Raw genomic sequence first — 16,011 nt, forward strand, 5'->3', positions numbered from 1 at the left:
TCATTATTTTTTAGAATCATTTGTAATTATCTTAATTACTTTAATATGAAAATTTGTTTATATATTGCATAAATTTTCCTCTATTTTTTTTTTACACTGTAAAAATCTTCCAATATTGAAATAAATACCACAATAGAAACATTGTTACAATTATAATTTCCTGTTAAATAGTGCAGCGTGAGAATAAAACTTGATGTACAAAAATTACATTTGGTTACAAATGAAAATGAGGTTACTTCATTTTATTATAATTATTTATTATTAAAAAAAATAACTTATTTTACTAATAATTTACTTTTAGAGTTAATAGGTTTTTAGTAGAAGTTTGTATATTAAAAGCAATATTGCCTTTTTATTGTTATTACTATGAGGCTTTTTAATAAAGCAAAGTAATTATATACAGAGTGATTCAGGAGGAAAGGGAAATATTTTCAGAGCTGATTCTGAAGCTTGAAATAAGGAAAACATCTATAAAAAACATATGTCAGAAAATGCTTTGTGTCGAGTTATAGCCAGCAAATTATTTTACCTAGATTTCAGTTCCCCTGGTGAAATGAGGTGTACTGAAATACTGAAATTTTTAAGGGTTAACTTGATGATGTATGTACCCTTCTGTTTTTTTTTTTTTTATTTGAAAAATCGAATAAAACAGGTCCCAGAACTGTATCTCCCTTAGTTTTTACGATATCTAAGAAAAATTATCTTCAGAAAAAATTTGGTGACAAAAAACTTGTTTTTTAGGTTTGAAGTTCAATAACTTTGTTAAATGACTGAAAAATGTATAGATTTTATTATCAAAACTTATAAAGAGAATTTAATTCAAAATTGATGAAATAAAGTGTATGAGAAACAAAAACAGAAATCAACTTTCATTATTAAAACAGAATAAAACTTAAACAAAAAAAAATGTTATAAATTTCTGAAAATTATAAACAGCTGTTTTTAGTGCAGTAAACTTAAACCTTTGAAAAATTAAGATACGTTTAATTTACTTTACAAAAAATTATTATTTACCCATAACTTGATAACAAAGCATTTACAGATTTATGTTCATATGAACTTTTTCCTTATTTCAAGCTCTGGAATCAGTTGCCAAATTACTTCCCTTTCTATCCGAATCATTCTGTATATCAGTAAAGTAAGTTGTATAAGGTTTTCTGGTGATATGATGTTTTTAAGAGATGAAGCACAGGATATTTTAATATCAAAATTAAAATATGACAGTTTACAGTAAAAAAAAAAGTTAAGGAAATAAAATGAATGAGATTATGGATCAATAAGCTAATGTATTGTTCTAAAAAAGTAAGAAGTGAATAAGAAAAACAATAAAAGTATTTAGATTCTGTATTAATGGAAACTACGAAAGAAAAAACAAAATTGAAACAAGAATAGAAATAGTTAGTGTAAAAATTGATCTAGACTTAAAAAAACATTTCTTATGAAATGTTATTTTTTAAGTATACCTCTGAGCAGATATGAACCCTAAAAAGAGGGGGAAAGAAAGACTGGAAGCATTTGAAATGCGGGCATGGAGGAGATAGGAGACAATTTAGTGGACATAGAGTGAGAAATAAATACGTAACTAGAAAAGTAAAAGTAAAAAATTAAATTAGAAAAGCCAGTTGCCTCAGTCGTATCATAATAGCAGAACTATTGATTAAAAAATTGAGTAGAAAAATGACTAGAAGACTAGAAGGTTCAGTAGAACGTAGGAAGAAGAGATAAATGCAAAAGAGTAAAAATTATTAAAGTAAATTGAGTAATTTTTAATTTATTTAACATTAAATAATTGCAAGTAATTCTGTTTTTATATATTTTGAATATATTTATTCTCTTTTTTCTACAGGTTCTCTTGGAGTTGCAGCAAAGAGGAGTACACTTCTTGGATTGTAATAGAGCCTTCCTTTGGTTATATATCACCAGGCTCAGAAATTACATTAAATGTTAGATTTACTCCTGACTCCCCAATTAGCTATTTTAGAACAGAGGTTAGAAATATTGATTTTTTTAAGCTAAAATTAATTAAAATAATGAAAACTTAAAATTGAACTTCTAGAGTTAGTTACTTTTGGCACTTTTGCTCTGCTTTTAATTTTTTTACCTGATAAGACATAAAATCTATTGTAAACATTGCTTCTTTTTTATATATTTTATATAATCTGCTGTGATTTAATATTTTGAAAGTAGTTAGATAATATTCTAGCAAACTGTCACAATCTCAAATAAGTGTTAATATTTTATGAGAGGTAAATATGACAACTCTTTGTTGTGAGATTTCTTTATAGATTGCAATTATTGTTGAATAGATAAGTTGTTTCTGATGTAGACCATATTTGGTTGTTACAAATTTCTGAAATATTCACTGCTTTTGGCTACAAAATATGTTAATGTTAAATTATTAATTTTTTCTGTAGTGTTGTGAGTAGATTAAAATGCAAAGTAGACAGAATATATTGATAAAAAACAATTATCATATAATTGATTAAAAATAAATAAAATTTTATCATTTGGATACGATTATTCAGCTACATAATAATCAGAAATCTCAGTGATTTTAAGCTGTCATGATTGTACAGACATACAGTAAATTAATCCTAGTTAGTGACTGAGTCACATAATGTTAATGATTTGCTCTCAGAACTATATATTCATAGTTAGCATTATTATGAATTTGTTTCTCTACCAATTTAATCTAAAAGTAACAATCAGATTCAATTCTCCACATTTATTTAATTTATTCGTTCACAAAGAATAAGCTGTGGTAAATGGTTATTGAAATAAAATTAAAGAGAAAATGCTAAAAAACCATTCAAAATAAATAAAATTCTAAAACTAGACACATTTTGATTTTTAAACAATCATCATTAGCAAAACCATAGGAATTAGTAAAAGTTTATTTAAATACTAAAACAAAACTTAAAAAAAAATAAATACAAAAGAAATAATAACAGTAAAAAATGATAATAATTATAATAAATAAATATTTACGAAATGATATAAAAAATTACTTCTACCTTAAGTTAAAAATAATAATAATAATTAAGTTAAAAGTTGAAAATAAAAGGTTTGCGTAAATTCAGTGTTAACAACTTAAAATTCCCACTCAAATTGGCTACAATGCCCTTATATAGATTAGGATATGAAAAATTTCTCTCAAGAATGACATATCGATTGTTCATTCTTCAAAAATTTTTGTTGAGTAATAAAAATTAAGTAAGATAAATATTTAATTTTCTTGTGATAGAAATACACATTTGATTATAACAACTGGATTCATAAAATTGCATACAGGACCATATATTAAAATAATTTAGAACTGATTTCCTGAATTTATTTAAAAAATTGAAATAGTTATTAATAATTATTGCCATAAATTTTTTTGTTCTAATTATTATTTCTAATCTGCCATCCTGTAGAATTGTATTGCTCAGAAAATGCAGATATCAAGTAATCAAATTAATCAATCATTACCTTAAGTAATGCTCAGAATTAAAATTCAGCAAAATTGTTTTTAAAATAATTTTTTTTAAATGACGGCAACCACAACACTACCTTTCTGTAATAAAATAACTTTGAAAAGATTAATAATTTAAAAAATGAACTTTTAAACGTCAGTGAAATTTTTGTCTCCTTTTACATAACAGAACTATTTCAATTCAATATTCAATGAAGGAAAAAATGGAAATTTTGAAGGATCAGTTGATTACCCAATCAAGTAGCTGCATGAGTGACCTTTTGGTTAGTAAAAAATAAACATGAAAGCTAAATTTAAATAACATTGTTACCTGTGATTTGCATTAATATACATAGATGACTTTTTGTACTTTAAATTTTTCTTTAAATTAAATTAAATCAGATTAATAAAAGTATAAATATATATACGAATCTGATATTCTTATGTTTTAACATGCTTGATTTTAATAATAAAATTACTTTCAGTATTTACAAGAAAATGTAAGTAAACTTATAAATATAATATTTTGTAATTCTTTTCACACTATCATACATAAAATATCAGTTTTGGTAAAAATCTTAAAATTTTTTTTTTTTTGGGGGGCACTTGGTCTGGAATCTAATCATAAAGGAATGTGTATTATTAAAGGTGTATCTGAGCTCAGTTGTTTTATTAGAGAGACCATTGACATCATAAAAAAAAAAAAAAATACGAGTATATATAAAAAATGTATTGAAAATGGCAAAACTACCTTACTTTGCTGTAACAAATAAAGGAGACATTTCCCTGATGATAAAATGTTAGTGCTAATCTGCCTGGCCTTAAGATTAACTTTCACTTATATGTATATATAAATAACTTTGTTAAATTGCCAATTAACAAATAAAACATGTAATAAATTTTGCGGAGAATTTAATTCTGAGAAAATTTATCAAAATAAAGTCAATAAAAAATAAATATTAGTTTGAGAAATTTAACTTTTAATTAAAAGCAAAATTTGGCAGAAACTGTTTTCTGACTAAATAATAATTGAACAAAAATTCAATATTATCTCTATTCAAGCTAATAAACATTTAATTAATTTAATTTACCTTGAAGATACTATTGAAAATAAAAAAAAAACTAAACTAAAATTCAAAAATGAATGTTCAACAAGTTCCACCATTAAAATCATTACATTTCTTTACAAGTGTTTAATGTTCTTGTGCTACTCATCTCAAAACAACTTTCTGATTCTTTATGAGGGCAGCAGTATGAGGGCTGGATTTAAAATTCTAGTGATCAGTTCATATTGGGTAATGAATCTGTAGAGTGAGATCTGGAGACCTTATTACCCAATTAACAGATCCTCATCCATGATGTAATGTTTTCCATTCATATGTTTTTAAGTATTAAGGTTCTTAGATATTCTTTGCAAACTTAATGTGTAATCTCTTTTAACTGTTAGAAGAATATCTTTAACTTCGCCTTCATGTTACTTCACCTCTCATACAAATTACTAAAAATCCTACTAAATGCTTTCTTCCTTCTAATGCTGGAGTTCTACATCTAATACACTTACACTGGTAATCTGCAACTGAAGCTATAACATTTCCACTGCAAAAATCCACATATATAAACCAAATTTGTGTATTCAGCACAATGAATTTGTGCTTTGTTAAAAAAAAAAAAAAAATCCAAAATTTTAATTTTTATAAACACAAATTGAATAATTTTTTTTTTTAAATAAGCACAATTCAAAATCAAGTTCTTATAGTCACACATTAAATTCAAGTTATAAACAAAAAAAAGCAGTCAAACATTCAAACATCTTCCACCACATGAGAGTACATGTAAAAGGTGTTTGATAAGTCCATGCAAAAATAAAGAAAATATATTTTTAATAAAATAAATATACAGAATATATGTTAAAGAATAACAAATAATATGAAAATAAAGAAAATAAGTTATTTTCTTAATAATTGTCATTATTTTCTTGGATAAATCATTGACTATGATTTATCCAAGTATTCAAAGAAGGAGATTATTTCAGCAATAATTTCATCAGTTCACATAAATTTTTCTCCAGCAAACCACTAATTCATATTTGGAGACAAATAATACTCCAAAGGTGCTAAATCTGGCAAGTAAATTTGTAATGTAATTTAAGCAATTTTATTCTTACAATTGGAGAAGAATGAGCTGGTGCATTATTTTACTGAAAAAGAATCTTCTTTTCCACCAAATGATGTAGTTTTTAGTTATTTCCTCATTTATATAATCCAGTAAAAATAATATTGCCCAGTTATCATTTACCAAACCTTCTCCAAAAAGTCAAAGAAGATTATGCCTTTAGCATCCCAAAAGACAGGAACCATTTCCTCCTTCTTTTGAGCAAATTCCTTTCCAGTAGTTTTGACTGTTCCTTGGTATCAATAAATTGTTCTAATTTGCAATTTTTTTACTTTTTTCCATTAGCATTTCTGCTGTAAGTACACTAATAATTACCTTTTTTCTCATAACATGTATATGAAGCATTGTTACTTATATACATACATACATATTTTCATCTAGTATACTTCAGCACTATTGGATTGGATACCCAATGAAAAGGAGTCTGCAAAAGGCTTTGGAAGAAAAGTTCTGATAATTTTTAATTTTTATAACAAACATTAATCTTAAATATATAAATGTGAAAGTTTGTGGATCTATCTGTTTGTCTGCAACAGCATAATGTAAGAACCAATTGACTAATTGTTTTCAAATTTTCAGGATATATTCATATTATTCCAGGGAAGGTTTTAAGCCATAGATCAAAGCCCTCTTGGGGGTTAAGGTATTAAAGAAATAAAAATTAGTTTTTTTACATCATTATATTTTTGTCATCATGGCAACAGAGATGTAATGAAGTGAAATGACTAATTTTTTTCTTTAATGAATGTCTGTAAAATATTTAATATTATTAAAACCATGATGATAATGAATGCTGGCTAGATCGGCTAGTTTATAAATAAAATAGCTGTTTTAAATTGTGTTCAGACTTTTCTGTTTTTAGCTTGACCTTTTTTTTGCTTTTAATTGAAATTAGATTTCTCAAATTAGTATTATTTTTTGTTGACTTTATTTCAGCATCTTTTTATCGCAATTAAATTTGCTACAACATTTTGTTTGTTAATTGGCGATTTAACAAAGTTATTTTATGCAAAACCTAAAACGTGTTTTTAATGAAATTTTTGAGCTTTACTCAACTTTTCTCAAAAAGTATCAAGCATTTTTATATGACTGATGATTGAACCTTCCTTTAGGGGAATGACACTGGAAACTCTTCACAGAAATAATGAAAAAGTTTTAAGGTGTATCATCTGTGTTTGATCTTCTGAGAGAGTTTTTAAAAAATGTTGTATTCAGCCTTTTATTTAAAAATTTTCTTTGCGACTAATTTTGTAATTTATGTTTTAATAAATGTTCATCTTGTAAAAATGTTGCTTTTGAAACAAAGTTCATTTCTAACTGTTTTTGTCTTTGTTTTGTTATTCACGTCATATTCATTAATTTCAGTATTTATAAGTTCATTTTTACATAATTTAATATTTATTTAAACTTATATTTTTATGATTTTTTACCCAGGTTATTTGTAATCTCGAGTCTTTCAAAAAGTTGAAACTAGTTATTACTGGAAGTTGTGTTTCTGTTGATCCACCATCAACCCCAATTAACTTTTCTTGTCCAGTGCGTAAATCAGATTTCCAGAAAGTAACTTTACATAATCCGTGAGTGATATTTTTTGTCTTCCATTACTGATCAATTATTTATATTTATTTACAGAAATGTTTTTTTTTCATCTTTATTATGACTTTTAAAGAATAAATTTAAAGATGTTCTTCAGATTTTAAGTTACTGTAAAAAACTCCATATATTTTCATCATTTATTCAGAACAAAACATGAACAGATCATCACTCTTGCCATAGAATGTAATATTGTTCAATTTTTATATTAATAAGTAATTACAAATTTTGACTGTAACTTTGTTTGTTCTCTGCTGACATCTTCAGATTGAACGAACTGATTGATTGATATGTGACTTACACCAGAATTTTCCTTTTATATCTTTTAAGATTCTAGTAATAAAAAAAGCAGCATTATTGAATTTAGGAATTATTACATAAATTTACTGACTGACTGATTAGAGTGAATATATTGCATTTTTTATTATGGAAAGGAGTAGAATAGAACAAAGTTAACTAAGCGTGACCACCGTGTAGCATGGACATGGAATGCTAAACGGGTGAGAGGTTGACCTGGCTCTATGATACATATAAAAGCCTGTCCCGCTCATCCACATACGCATTCCATCAGCATACTCAATTCACATATTTGATGAATGGCAAGTAGGCACAGTGTTTTTTTATTTTTCACGAAATTCTCTTTTTGTATATATTATTTTTTTTTTTTTTTTGAAATTTATTTTTTATATTCTCAATGATATTTTTCAGAAAGGAAAAATAGGATAGTGTTGATTGGTTAAATAATAAATGATGATACTCTATTATTATGCTTTTTAATAAACCATGTTTTATTTTAGTCAGTCAAGTTGTTCAATGCCATCTACACCATCGTCAATTATATTAGATGTATTGTTACTAACAGCAGTCTTTTTACACCTAAAACCCATATTCCATGAAATTTCTGTTAACTTTTCACGCATAAATTCAACATCCAAATCTTTATGTTCTGTTTTTAAAACTGCTAACAAGTTATTTAATATCGGTAATTTTTTACGGCATGTATGAAAATTACATAGTGTTCCTTAATGCGCATCTTTGAAAATCATCAATACTAATTTTTTTTCTTAATTCTTTTACGAGATTTTCCTTGTGTAGTTCATTTTCACCAAGTTTATTTTTTTCAGTTACAATTTTTCACATTTTCATTCAATTTATCAGTTCACACATTTGTGAACTGATGTGCCACATAAATCAGCAACACAAGCTTAAGTTTCTGAACATAATATATCGGGATTTTCTTCTGAAATTTTTTTGTAGATGTTCATTACAATATATTTAGTTTGGCTTCTTATAGCCACTCCATGTCCTAGTCTACATTATATTTCTATTGAGACACTACACACCATAATTTTAACTGAAAGGAATATTGATAAATACTATTTTAACAAAAGGAATGTACTAGCGGAATGCTACTGATGGTCGCCAACCCCTTCCATACACATACAAGTTGTTCTAACATGCATCGTTGTGTTGACGCTATGTTAACTTTGATGCCCTCTAAATTTGTTGTTCTATACAATCTGTTCCGGTCTTTTTTATGGCATGTAGTGCATGTATAACATCTAGCATTTAAGAAACACCAATCAGTTTTGCTTTCTTTGAATCTGCTTTCTGTATAGGCAAAAGCCATTGATGTTGTGTCTGAATTAATCAGACCAACATCAAACATTGATCAGAGTAAAATGGTATACTGGTGCTCCTCTACAACTGATGGCTTCATGAAATTTAGAAAACCTTGGGTAGTAGCAGCCTGTGACTGCTGGGGCTATAAGTAGAAAGAAATATCTGGTTGGATGCTTTCCAGAAGTTATCATTGATGCCAATTAGATGCTAGTTTGGCAAACTTTTTACCACCAACAGACCTACACTTTTGGTGGAGAATGAATTTCTGGCTACCAAAATCAGACTCCTTTGATTAAAAAGGAAACCCTGGTAGAAGACTGTGTGATCTTCCAGGCAGGAGGTAAGTATGGGGTCACCAACACAGCCCTGTAAAAAAGTAAATTATGTAAAGGTTTGTAAGAGGTTGTAAGAGTTGTTGTAAGAGGTTTGTGAATGAAACAAAGAGAAAAAAAATTTTACATAGATTACAAAAAATGTAAGTAGTTATTGAAGGTAAGAAATTGAACATGGAATGTTTTGACTTTGTTTAAATTGTAGCATAAAGGTACTACTTAAAATTAAATTGTTTGGTTGTGTGATCAGAATGGAAAATGACAGATCTTGCATGTTAACCAGAGTGACAGAGAGGAAGAGGAAGATCAAGGTTGAGAAAGATGGATGGGGAGGAGTTGAATTTATAAAGAAAGATAGATAGAGATTGTGACTGCTACAAGTACAGATTGCTGGCAAAAATATTGTTGAGGAGGGCTAACCTTACCAGTAAAGTAAAAGAAGTCAATCATTACTTGCAGTGAATGTTCTTAACTACAAGTCAGAGTTACACTTGTTGGGCATTCAGCATATCACCTGCATTTCAGCAGATTAGGTGTTCTAAAGTGCAAAATATATTCAGTTTATATAAGGCATCATTTAATTTCTTTCCTTTCTTTCTTTAGTAAACCCGGTACTTTATGCTTTTTGGACATGGCTTGCCATTTAATGGATTAACAGTTTTCTATAACTTTTCAGTTGTAACAGCTTAAATCCAATTAAACAATGGCTTTATTTGCATTAGAGTTTCTGTTTATTTTATTTATTAATAATTGTAATGGTAAATTATTTATTTTATGTATTTATTATCAAACTTTTTTGGAATGATGAAAGATTTATTAAACAGTTAACAGAAATTAATTTTCAGGCTTTTTGAAATTACCCTTTTCTACAAAAAACATGTTAACCATTCATCTTTTGAATAAGATAGTTTTAGAATAACAAGTTGAACCTTCCTTAAAGTAAATACTAATTTTATTTATACTGAATGAAAAATTTACAAATAACTGCTTATAATGAACTGCAAAAAATGGTATTACCATTATGCACACACAAACAATCTAACACAGGATAAACTACTTCCTCTTTGCTTTTATTAAGAATGTTTGCAAAAGCCATAAGATTGTATGAAAAGTTCATTTTAAATTATCTTGAGCTTAGAAATATAGAAAACAATATTTTCCTTTAATTTATTATCAGTTTCCAACAAAGCTCTTCTAATATCACCTTTCCAAACGGTGTTACTTGATAATATCAATCTCACATCAACATATTCCTTAATGATCTACTGATACCCATATTTCTGAAAAAAGTACTCATCATCGGATGAATAAAAAACATAAATAGAATATTTTTTTGTGTAAATTTATTTTCTTTAATCAGCATTCTTTACATTTGTCTTTCTGTTAAGTCATTAGTTTTATAGATAACAATATTTCTGTAATACCAGGTATCTGAAAAAGAACTGCAGGGTTTCAAGAATGAATATAATTTTTATTTTGCATCATCTGATATTTTATATATAATCTTTAATCGACAACAATTAGATTTTAGTTTGCACACTCACCATCAGTTAGCAGCTGCATCAGTTTGTTGTACAGGCTAAGCTGTTTTGAGCTCAGGTTTCAATAACACGGCATTTCCACAAGAGAAAGTAAAGTGCGTGCATATATTGATTCACAGAAAAAAATCAGTGATTTTTTTTCAGAAAAAAATCAGTGACAAAGAAATTATACTTAGATCTATCATAGAAAAATTCCTAGTGACTAATGACTAAAGCATACATTAGTACTATAAAAAATTTTTGAAACCTAGAAGAATTTTGAAAGGGCACTCAGTAGCCTAAAACATTTGTCAAAAACACAGAGAGAACCTGGGTATATTTCTGGATATATCTGGCTGAGCCATTTAACAACTTGTGTGGCCCTCTTCCTTGTATGAATTACACCAGCGGGCAAGTAGACATGATGAGATGACGTGCTACAAAATTACTTTTGTGATCGATATGTAGTGCTTTCTGATGGTGGCACTGATGTGAGTCTGATGCTGTCCAACAGATGTCCCCAAAGCAGTGTGCTGGATCCTCTCCTTTGGGTTGTGGAGTTTGACTGTCTCATGCGGTTGAAGTTGCCAAGCATATGTCGTGTCATCACTTTTGCCAACGATGGGCTTCTGCTAGTTAAAGGAGTCTAGCAGAACAAGGTCGAATTCCAGCCAATTCAACTTTGTACAGTTCTAGAGGTGTGAAGCAATCAACACAAAATGGTGTAAGACCACCATGATGCTGCTAAAGGTCAGTTTGGCCCCTACACAGCGAGCCTGTGTTTCAATACCCGGCCATCCCATTTGTTACATCCATCTCATTCGTTGCAACAATATTTGGGTGTATTCCTTGATGAGAATTTCAGATTTAAGGAGCACTTTCACACTATTGCTAAGAAAACTTGCAAAGCCTTCTTCAGCATTCATAGGGTGGTCCATCCCGATTAGGGTCTAAATTTTATAACAATGGAAATTTTGTATAAAGGTGTAAAGGTGTTTTGTATAAAGGTATTTTGTATAAAGGTGTATTTTGTATATAAAGGATTATGCTTTACGCTACACCTGTTTGGACAAACAGAATGAGGTATTAAAACTACCGCAATATTATGTTGAGGATTCATTGTTTCCTATTACTTACTGTGACAGGGGAGGCTGTAGAACAATTTCACATGAGGCAGTTTTATTTATCATGGGTGTTAAACTTATTGATGTCCTTGCATCTTAACTTCAGTTACGTTTTGCTGTTTGGATGAACTGACTGCGCAGTATATTCAGAAGAGAGGAAGGTTTTGGTATTTGGCAGGACAGGTGGGATGAGACGGCAAATGGGCTATATATGGATAGTCTCTTTCCAGATGTAAGGACGTCGAGAGTTGCCTTGTGGATCTCCCCAAATCAGCAAGTGACTCAGTTCTTTCGGGACATGACGCATTTCAGGACAGGCTGGCTCGATTTGGCTTGACTGACTGGGTCAGTGTCTTCAGTGCTTAGTATTGGATGACACATATTAGTATGCTGTATGTCTGCTCAAAATATGAGTTTAGGCATGCAGAGGTGTCAGGAGCTTCAAGGTATCGGTTTGAGGATGGATCTGCAGGCCAACTGGAAAGTTAGAGATGAGTGGCGCATTTTTAAAAATATTTAAGGTTTTTGTTACTCTAAAGGACTGCAGAAGATGTTTAGTGTAGAATAGTAGCCTGGTTGGCTAGGGACCAGTTTGGGTGCTTTTCCATCAGAGTAAGGTACATTTGGCAATTGTGCCTGGTTGCTGTTTGGCATGTTCATGGGTTGACTGTTAATTTTGGTTGCTTTAGTGTGAAAGGTCAAAATTGCGATGTTGCAAACAATTTTTGAGAGTATCAGATTAATGTTTTGTTATATCTCAATTTATAAATTTTTATTGATTATCAGTTTTTTGATTCAGTCTAGACGAGTTTGAAAAATGTCTTTCGTTATTGATGGGTTTTATCACCAATGGAAATATGTTTATATTTCCATTTATATTTCCGTTTACATTTCCAGGATGGCATTTGGCATCCATGAGGCATTTGCATCAGTGCCATCCTGATAGAGGCCGTGCTGATGACTGAAATATGTAATAAGGTATTGAGTATCTAGAAGTGACCTCCAATAAAGCTCATTAGCACTAAGAATGGATGGGGTGATGTGATGACCAAGATCGTTGCAAGGCCGTTGCTTTGTGAGGATCTCTGTCACATTAATCTGATGGGATCTGCGTTTTAATTGATTCGGTCAATTAAAATCCTGATCTCTTTGTAATTAGTGTTATTATATTGAGGGCTAATTTAACAAAACAAGTAACTATATTAACATTGATTTATGTAATGCCATCAACAAATGGTTAAAAATTCTAATATTATCATACCATATTTGATTTAATTCTTGGAACATGATTTATTATTTTACTATCATTTTGATAATACATTTTAATTATGCTTCTGTGGGTTATTGTATCAATAAGAAATTATGTACATAACAGCACCATTAAAAATTTTATTTATTTTGTATACTGTATTTATTATAAAATAAACATTACTATATTGTAATTAAGTTGTACAATGCAGATACACATTATTATGTAAATTTGATGTAAGATTTTATTATCTAATAATAATTAATTGTATATTTAACATTTGACACATTTTCCAGAAAAGATTATTAATATTATACATGAAATGAAATAAGTAAATTAAAATCCGATTGAAGACGCTAACAAATTACTTTTAATTATTTTTAATTAGTACCCATACAGACACCTTATTTTATGATAGTATTAAATATCTGACTACGTTTAGTATTTTATTAGATACTAATTATATTTTTAATCCTTTAATTACCTATTACCTATATCCATAATTATCTAACTAGAAGAAGGAAGGAGCTCTTTTGTTTGTTACTAGATTATAGAAGAAATTATTTCTATAAGGACTACAATAACAAAATGCACTTCTTAATAATATACATATATATGTAACTTTTTATTATCATTATTATTTCCATTAGGAATGGTGACATGTGGACTGTGTGTCCTGTTTTTAAAGGTAAAGAGTTTAAAGGAAGTCAAACAGTTATAATTAATGCATTAAATGATGCCCAGTATGAAATTGAATATTCCCCTTTAACAATGACATCTGAGACTGAGAAACATATGGTGAGTGTGTAATTTACAAGAGATAACTATTAAAAACTGATAAAACATGACTGCCTAAAAAAACATTGCTCTTTAATATAGAATAAAAACTAATATAGGAAAATTAATGAGCGTGCAGGTGACAATTTTGTATATAGTATAACCTTTTCAATTTTTTTAAATTTATTTAACACACACAAATAAATTTACACACACGAGGGTAAGTCAATTATTATCCCCAATTTAGTTATATTTTTGTTTATGGAAACCATATTTGCAGATGATGTGCCACTTCTTTGATGAAGTGGCACATCATCTGCAAATTAGTCACTTTCTTCCTACGAAATCATCCACAACAGCAGACTTCGGTTTCATAAAGTCTGTGCAAGATGGGTCCCAAAACAAGTTACACAGTTGCATAAACAAACGCGCTTGGACATCTGCCAAAAACATTTGGATCGCTATGGTAATGAACAGGACATCTTCTTAGACAGAATCATCACTGATGACGAAACATGGATCCATCATTATGAGCCGGAGAGTATACGGCAGAGTATGGAGTGGAAACATCCAAATTCACCCTGCAAAAAAAAGTTCAAGATCCAACCATCTGCAGGAAAACTGATGCTTACAGTTTTTTGGGACTCACAAGGTCCAGTACTGTACTGGAACATTATGAGGAAAAGGGCACAATAAAAAGTGCGCGTTACAGTGAGATGCTTACTGCCAAGCTGAAGCCTGCAATTCGAAGCAAATGCTGAGGACTGCTGTCAAGGTGTTGTGTTGTTGCACGACAATGCTCGTCCACATACTGCTGCCCAGACTGCTGAAATGCTCCAGAAACTCAACTTTGAAGTACTGTCTCAGCCTCCGTATAGTCCTGATCCTGACCCTTCTGAGAACCACTTGTTTGGTCCACTCAAAGAGGCATTAAAGGGCAGTCGATTTACCTCGAACGAAACAGTGAAAGAAGCGGTGCATTCCTGGCTTGCAGCTCAACCAAAAACCTTCTTTTATGAGGGCACCAGGAAGCTTGTGCAATGATGGACCAAGTGCGTTGAAATGCAAGGGGACTATGTTGAAAAATGATGTACATGTAAGTTTCTTAATTGTATTGCAATAAAATTTATAACTACATTGAGGATAATAATTAACTTACTCTCGTATATATATATATATAATATAGTTAGAGATTGGAATGCAAGCATTGGAAAAGGCAAGGAAGGAAATATAGTGGGTGAATACGGGCTGGGCAAAAGGAATGAAAGATGGGACCGACTTATAGAGTTTTGCACGAAGTAAAATTTAGTAATTGCCAACACCCAATTTAAAACAATTTAAAAATCATAATAGAAGAATATACACTTAGAAAAAGCCAGGCGATACTGCAAGGTAGATTATATCATGGTTAAGCAAAGATTTAGAAATCAACTCGTTGACTGCAAAACTTACCCTGGAGCAGACATTGATAGCGACCATAATTTGGTGATAATGAAATGTAGATTGGGGTTTAAAAACCTGAAGAAAAGGTGTCAGATGAATCGGTGGAATTTAGAGAAGCTTGAGAAAGAGGAGGTAAAGAAGATTTTTGAGGAGGACATCGCAAGAAGTCTGAGTAAAAAAAATAAGGTAGAAAAAGTAGAAGTAGAATGGGAGAATGTTAAAAAGGAAATTCTTAAATCAGCAGAAGCAAACTTAGGCGGAATAAAGAGAACTGGTAGAAAACCTTGGGTTTCAGACGATATATTGCAGCTGATGGATGAACGTAGAAAATATAAGAATGCTAGTGATGAAGAAAGTAAAAGGAACTATCGGCAATTAAGAAATGCTATAAACAGGAAGTGCAAACTGGCGAAAGAAGAGTGGATTAAAGAAAAGTGTTCAGAAGTGGAAAGAGAAATGAACATTGGTAAAATAGACGGAGCATACAGGAAAGTTAAGGAAAATTTTGGGGAACATAAATTAAAATCTAATAATGTGTTAAACAAAGATGGTACACCAATATATAATACGAAAGGTAAAGTCGATAAATGGGTGGAATACATTGAAGAGGTATACGGAGGAAATGAATTAGAAAATGGTGTTATAGAGGAAGTTGAGGAGGATGAAATGGGAGAAACAATACTGAGATCTGAATTTAAGAGAGCATTAAAAGATTTAAATGGCA

The 16,011-nt window shown here is 29.7% G+C and overlaps 1 protein-coding gene across 1 annotated transcript in view; it reads left to right on the forward strand.

Moving 5' to 3' along the window:
- Nucleotides 1–16,011, forward strand: part of LOC142320375 (hydrocephalus-inducing protein homolog) — a 64,973-nt gene that overhangs the window by 5,603 nt on the left and 43,359 nt on the right. The window contains exons 3-5 of the mRNA XM_075358081.1: nt 1,847–1,988; nt 7,061–7,203; nt 13,718–13,865. Of these exons, the coding sequence (XP_075214196.1) occupies nt 1,847–1,988; nt 7,061–7,203; nt 13,718–13,865 (433 nt within the window). The remainder of the gene's footprint in view (nt 1–1,846; nt 1,989–7,060; nt 7,204–13,717; nt 13,866–16,011) is intronic.

The sequence above is a fragment of the Lycorma delicatula genome, chromosome 2 (assembly GCF_047948215.1).
Source record: "Lycorma delicatula isolate Av1 chromosome 2, ASM4794821v1, whole genome shotgun sequence".
Lineage (NCBI taxonomy): Eukaryota > Metazoa > Arthropoda > Insecta > Hemiptera > Fulgoridae > Lycorma > Lycorma delicatula.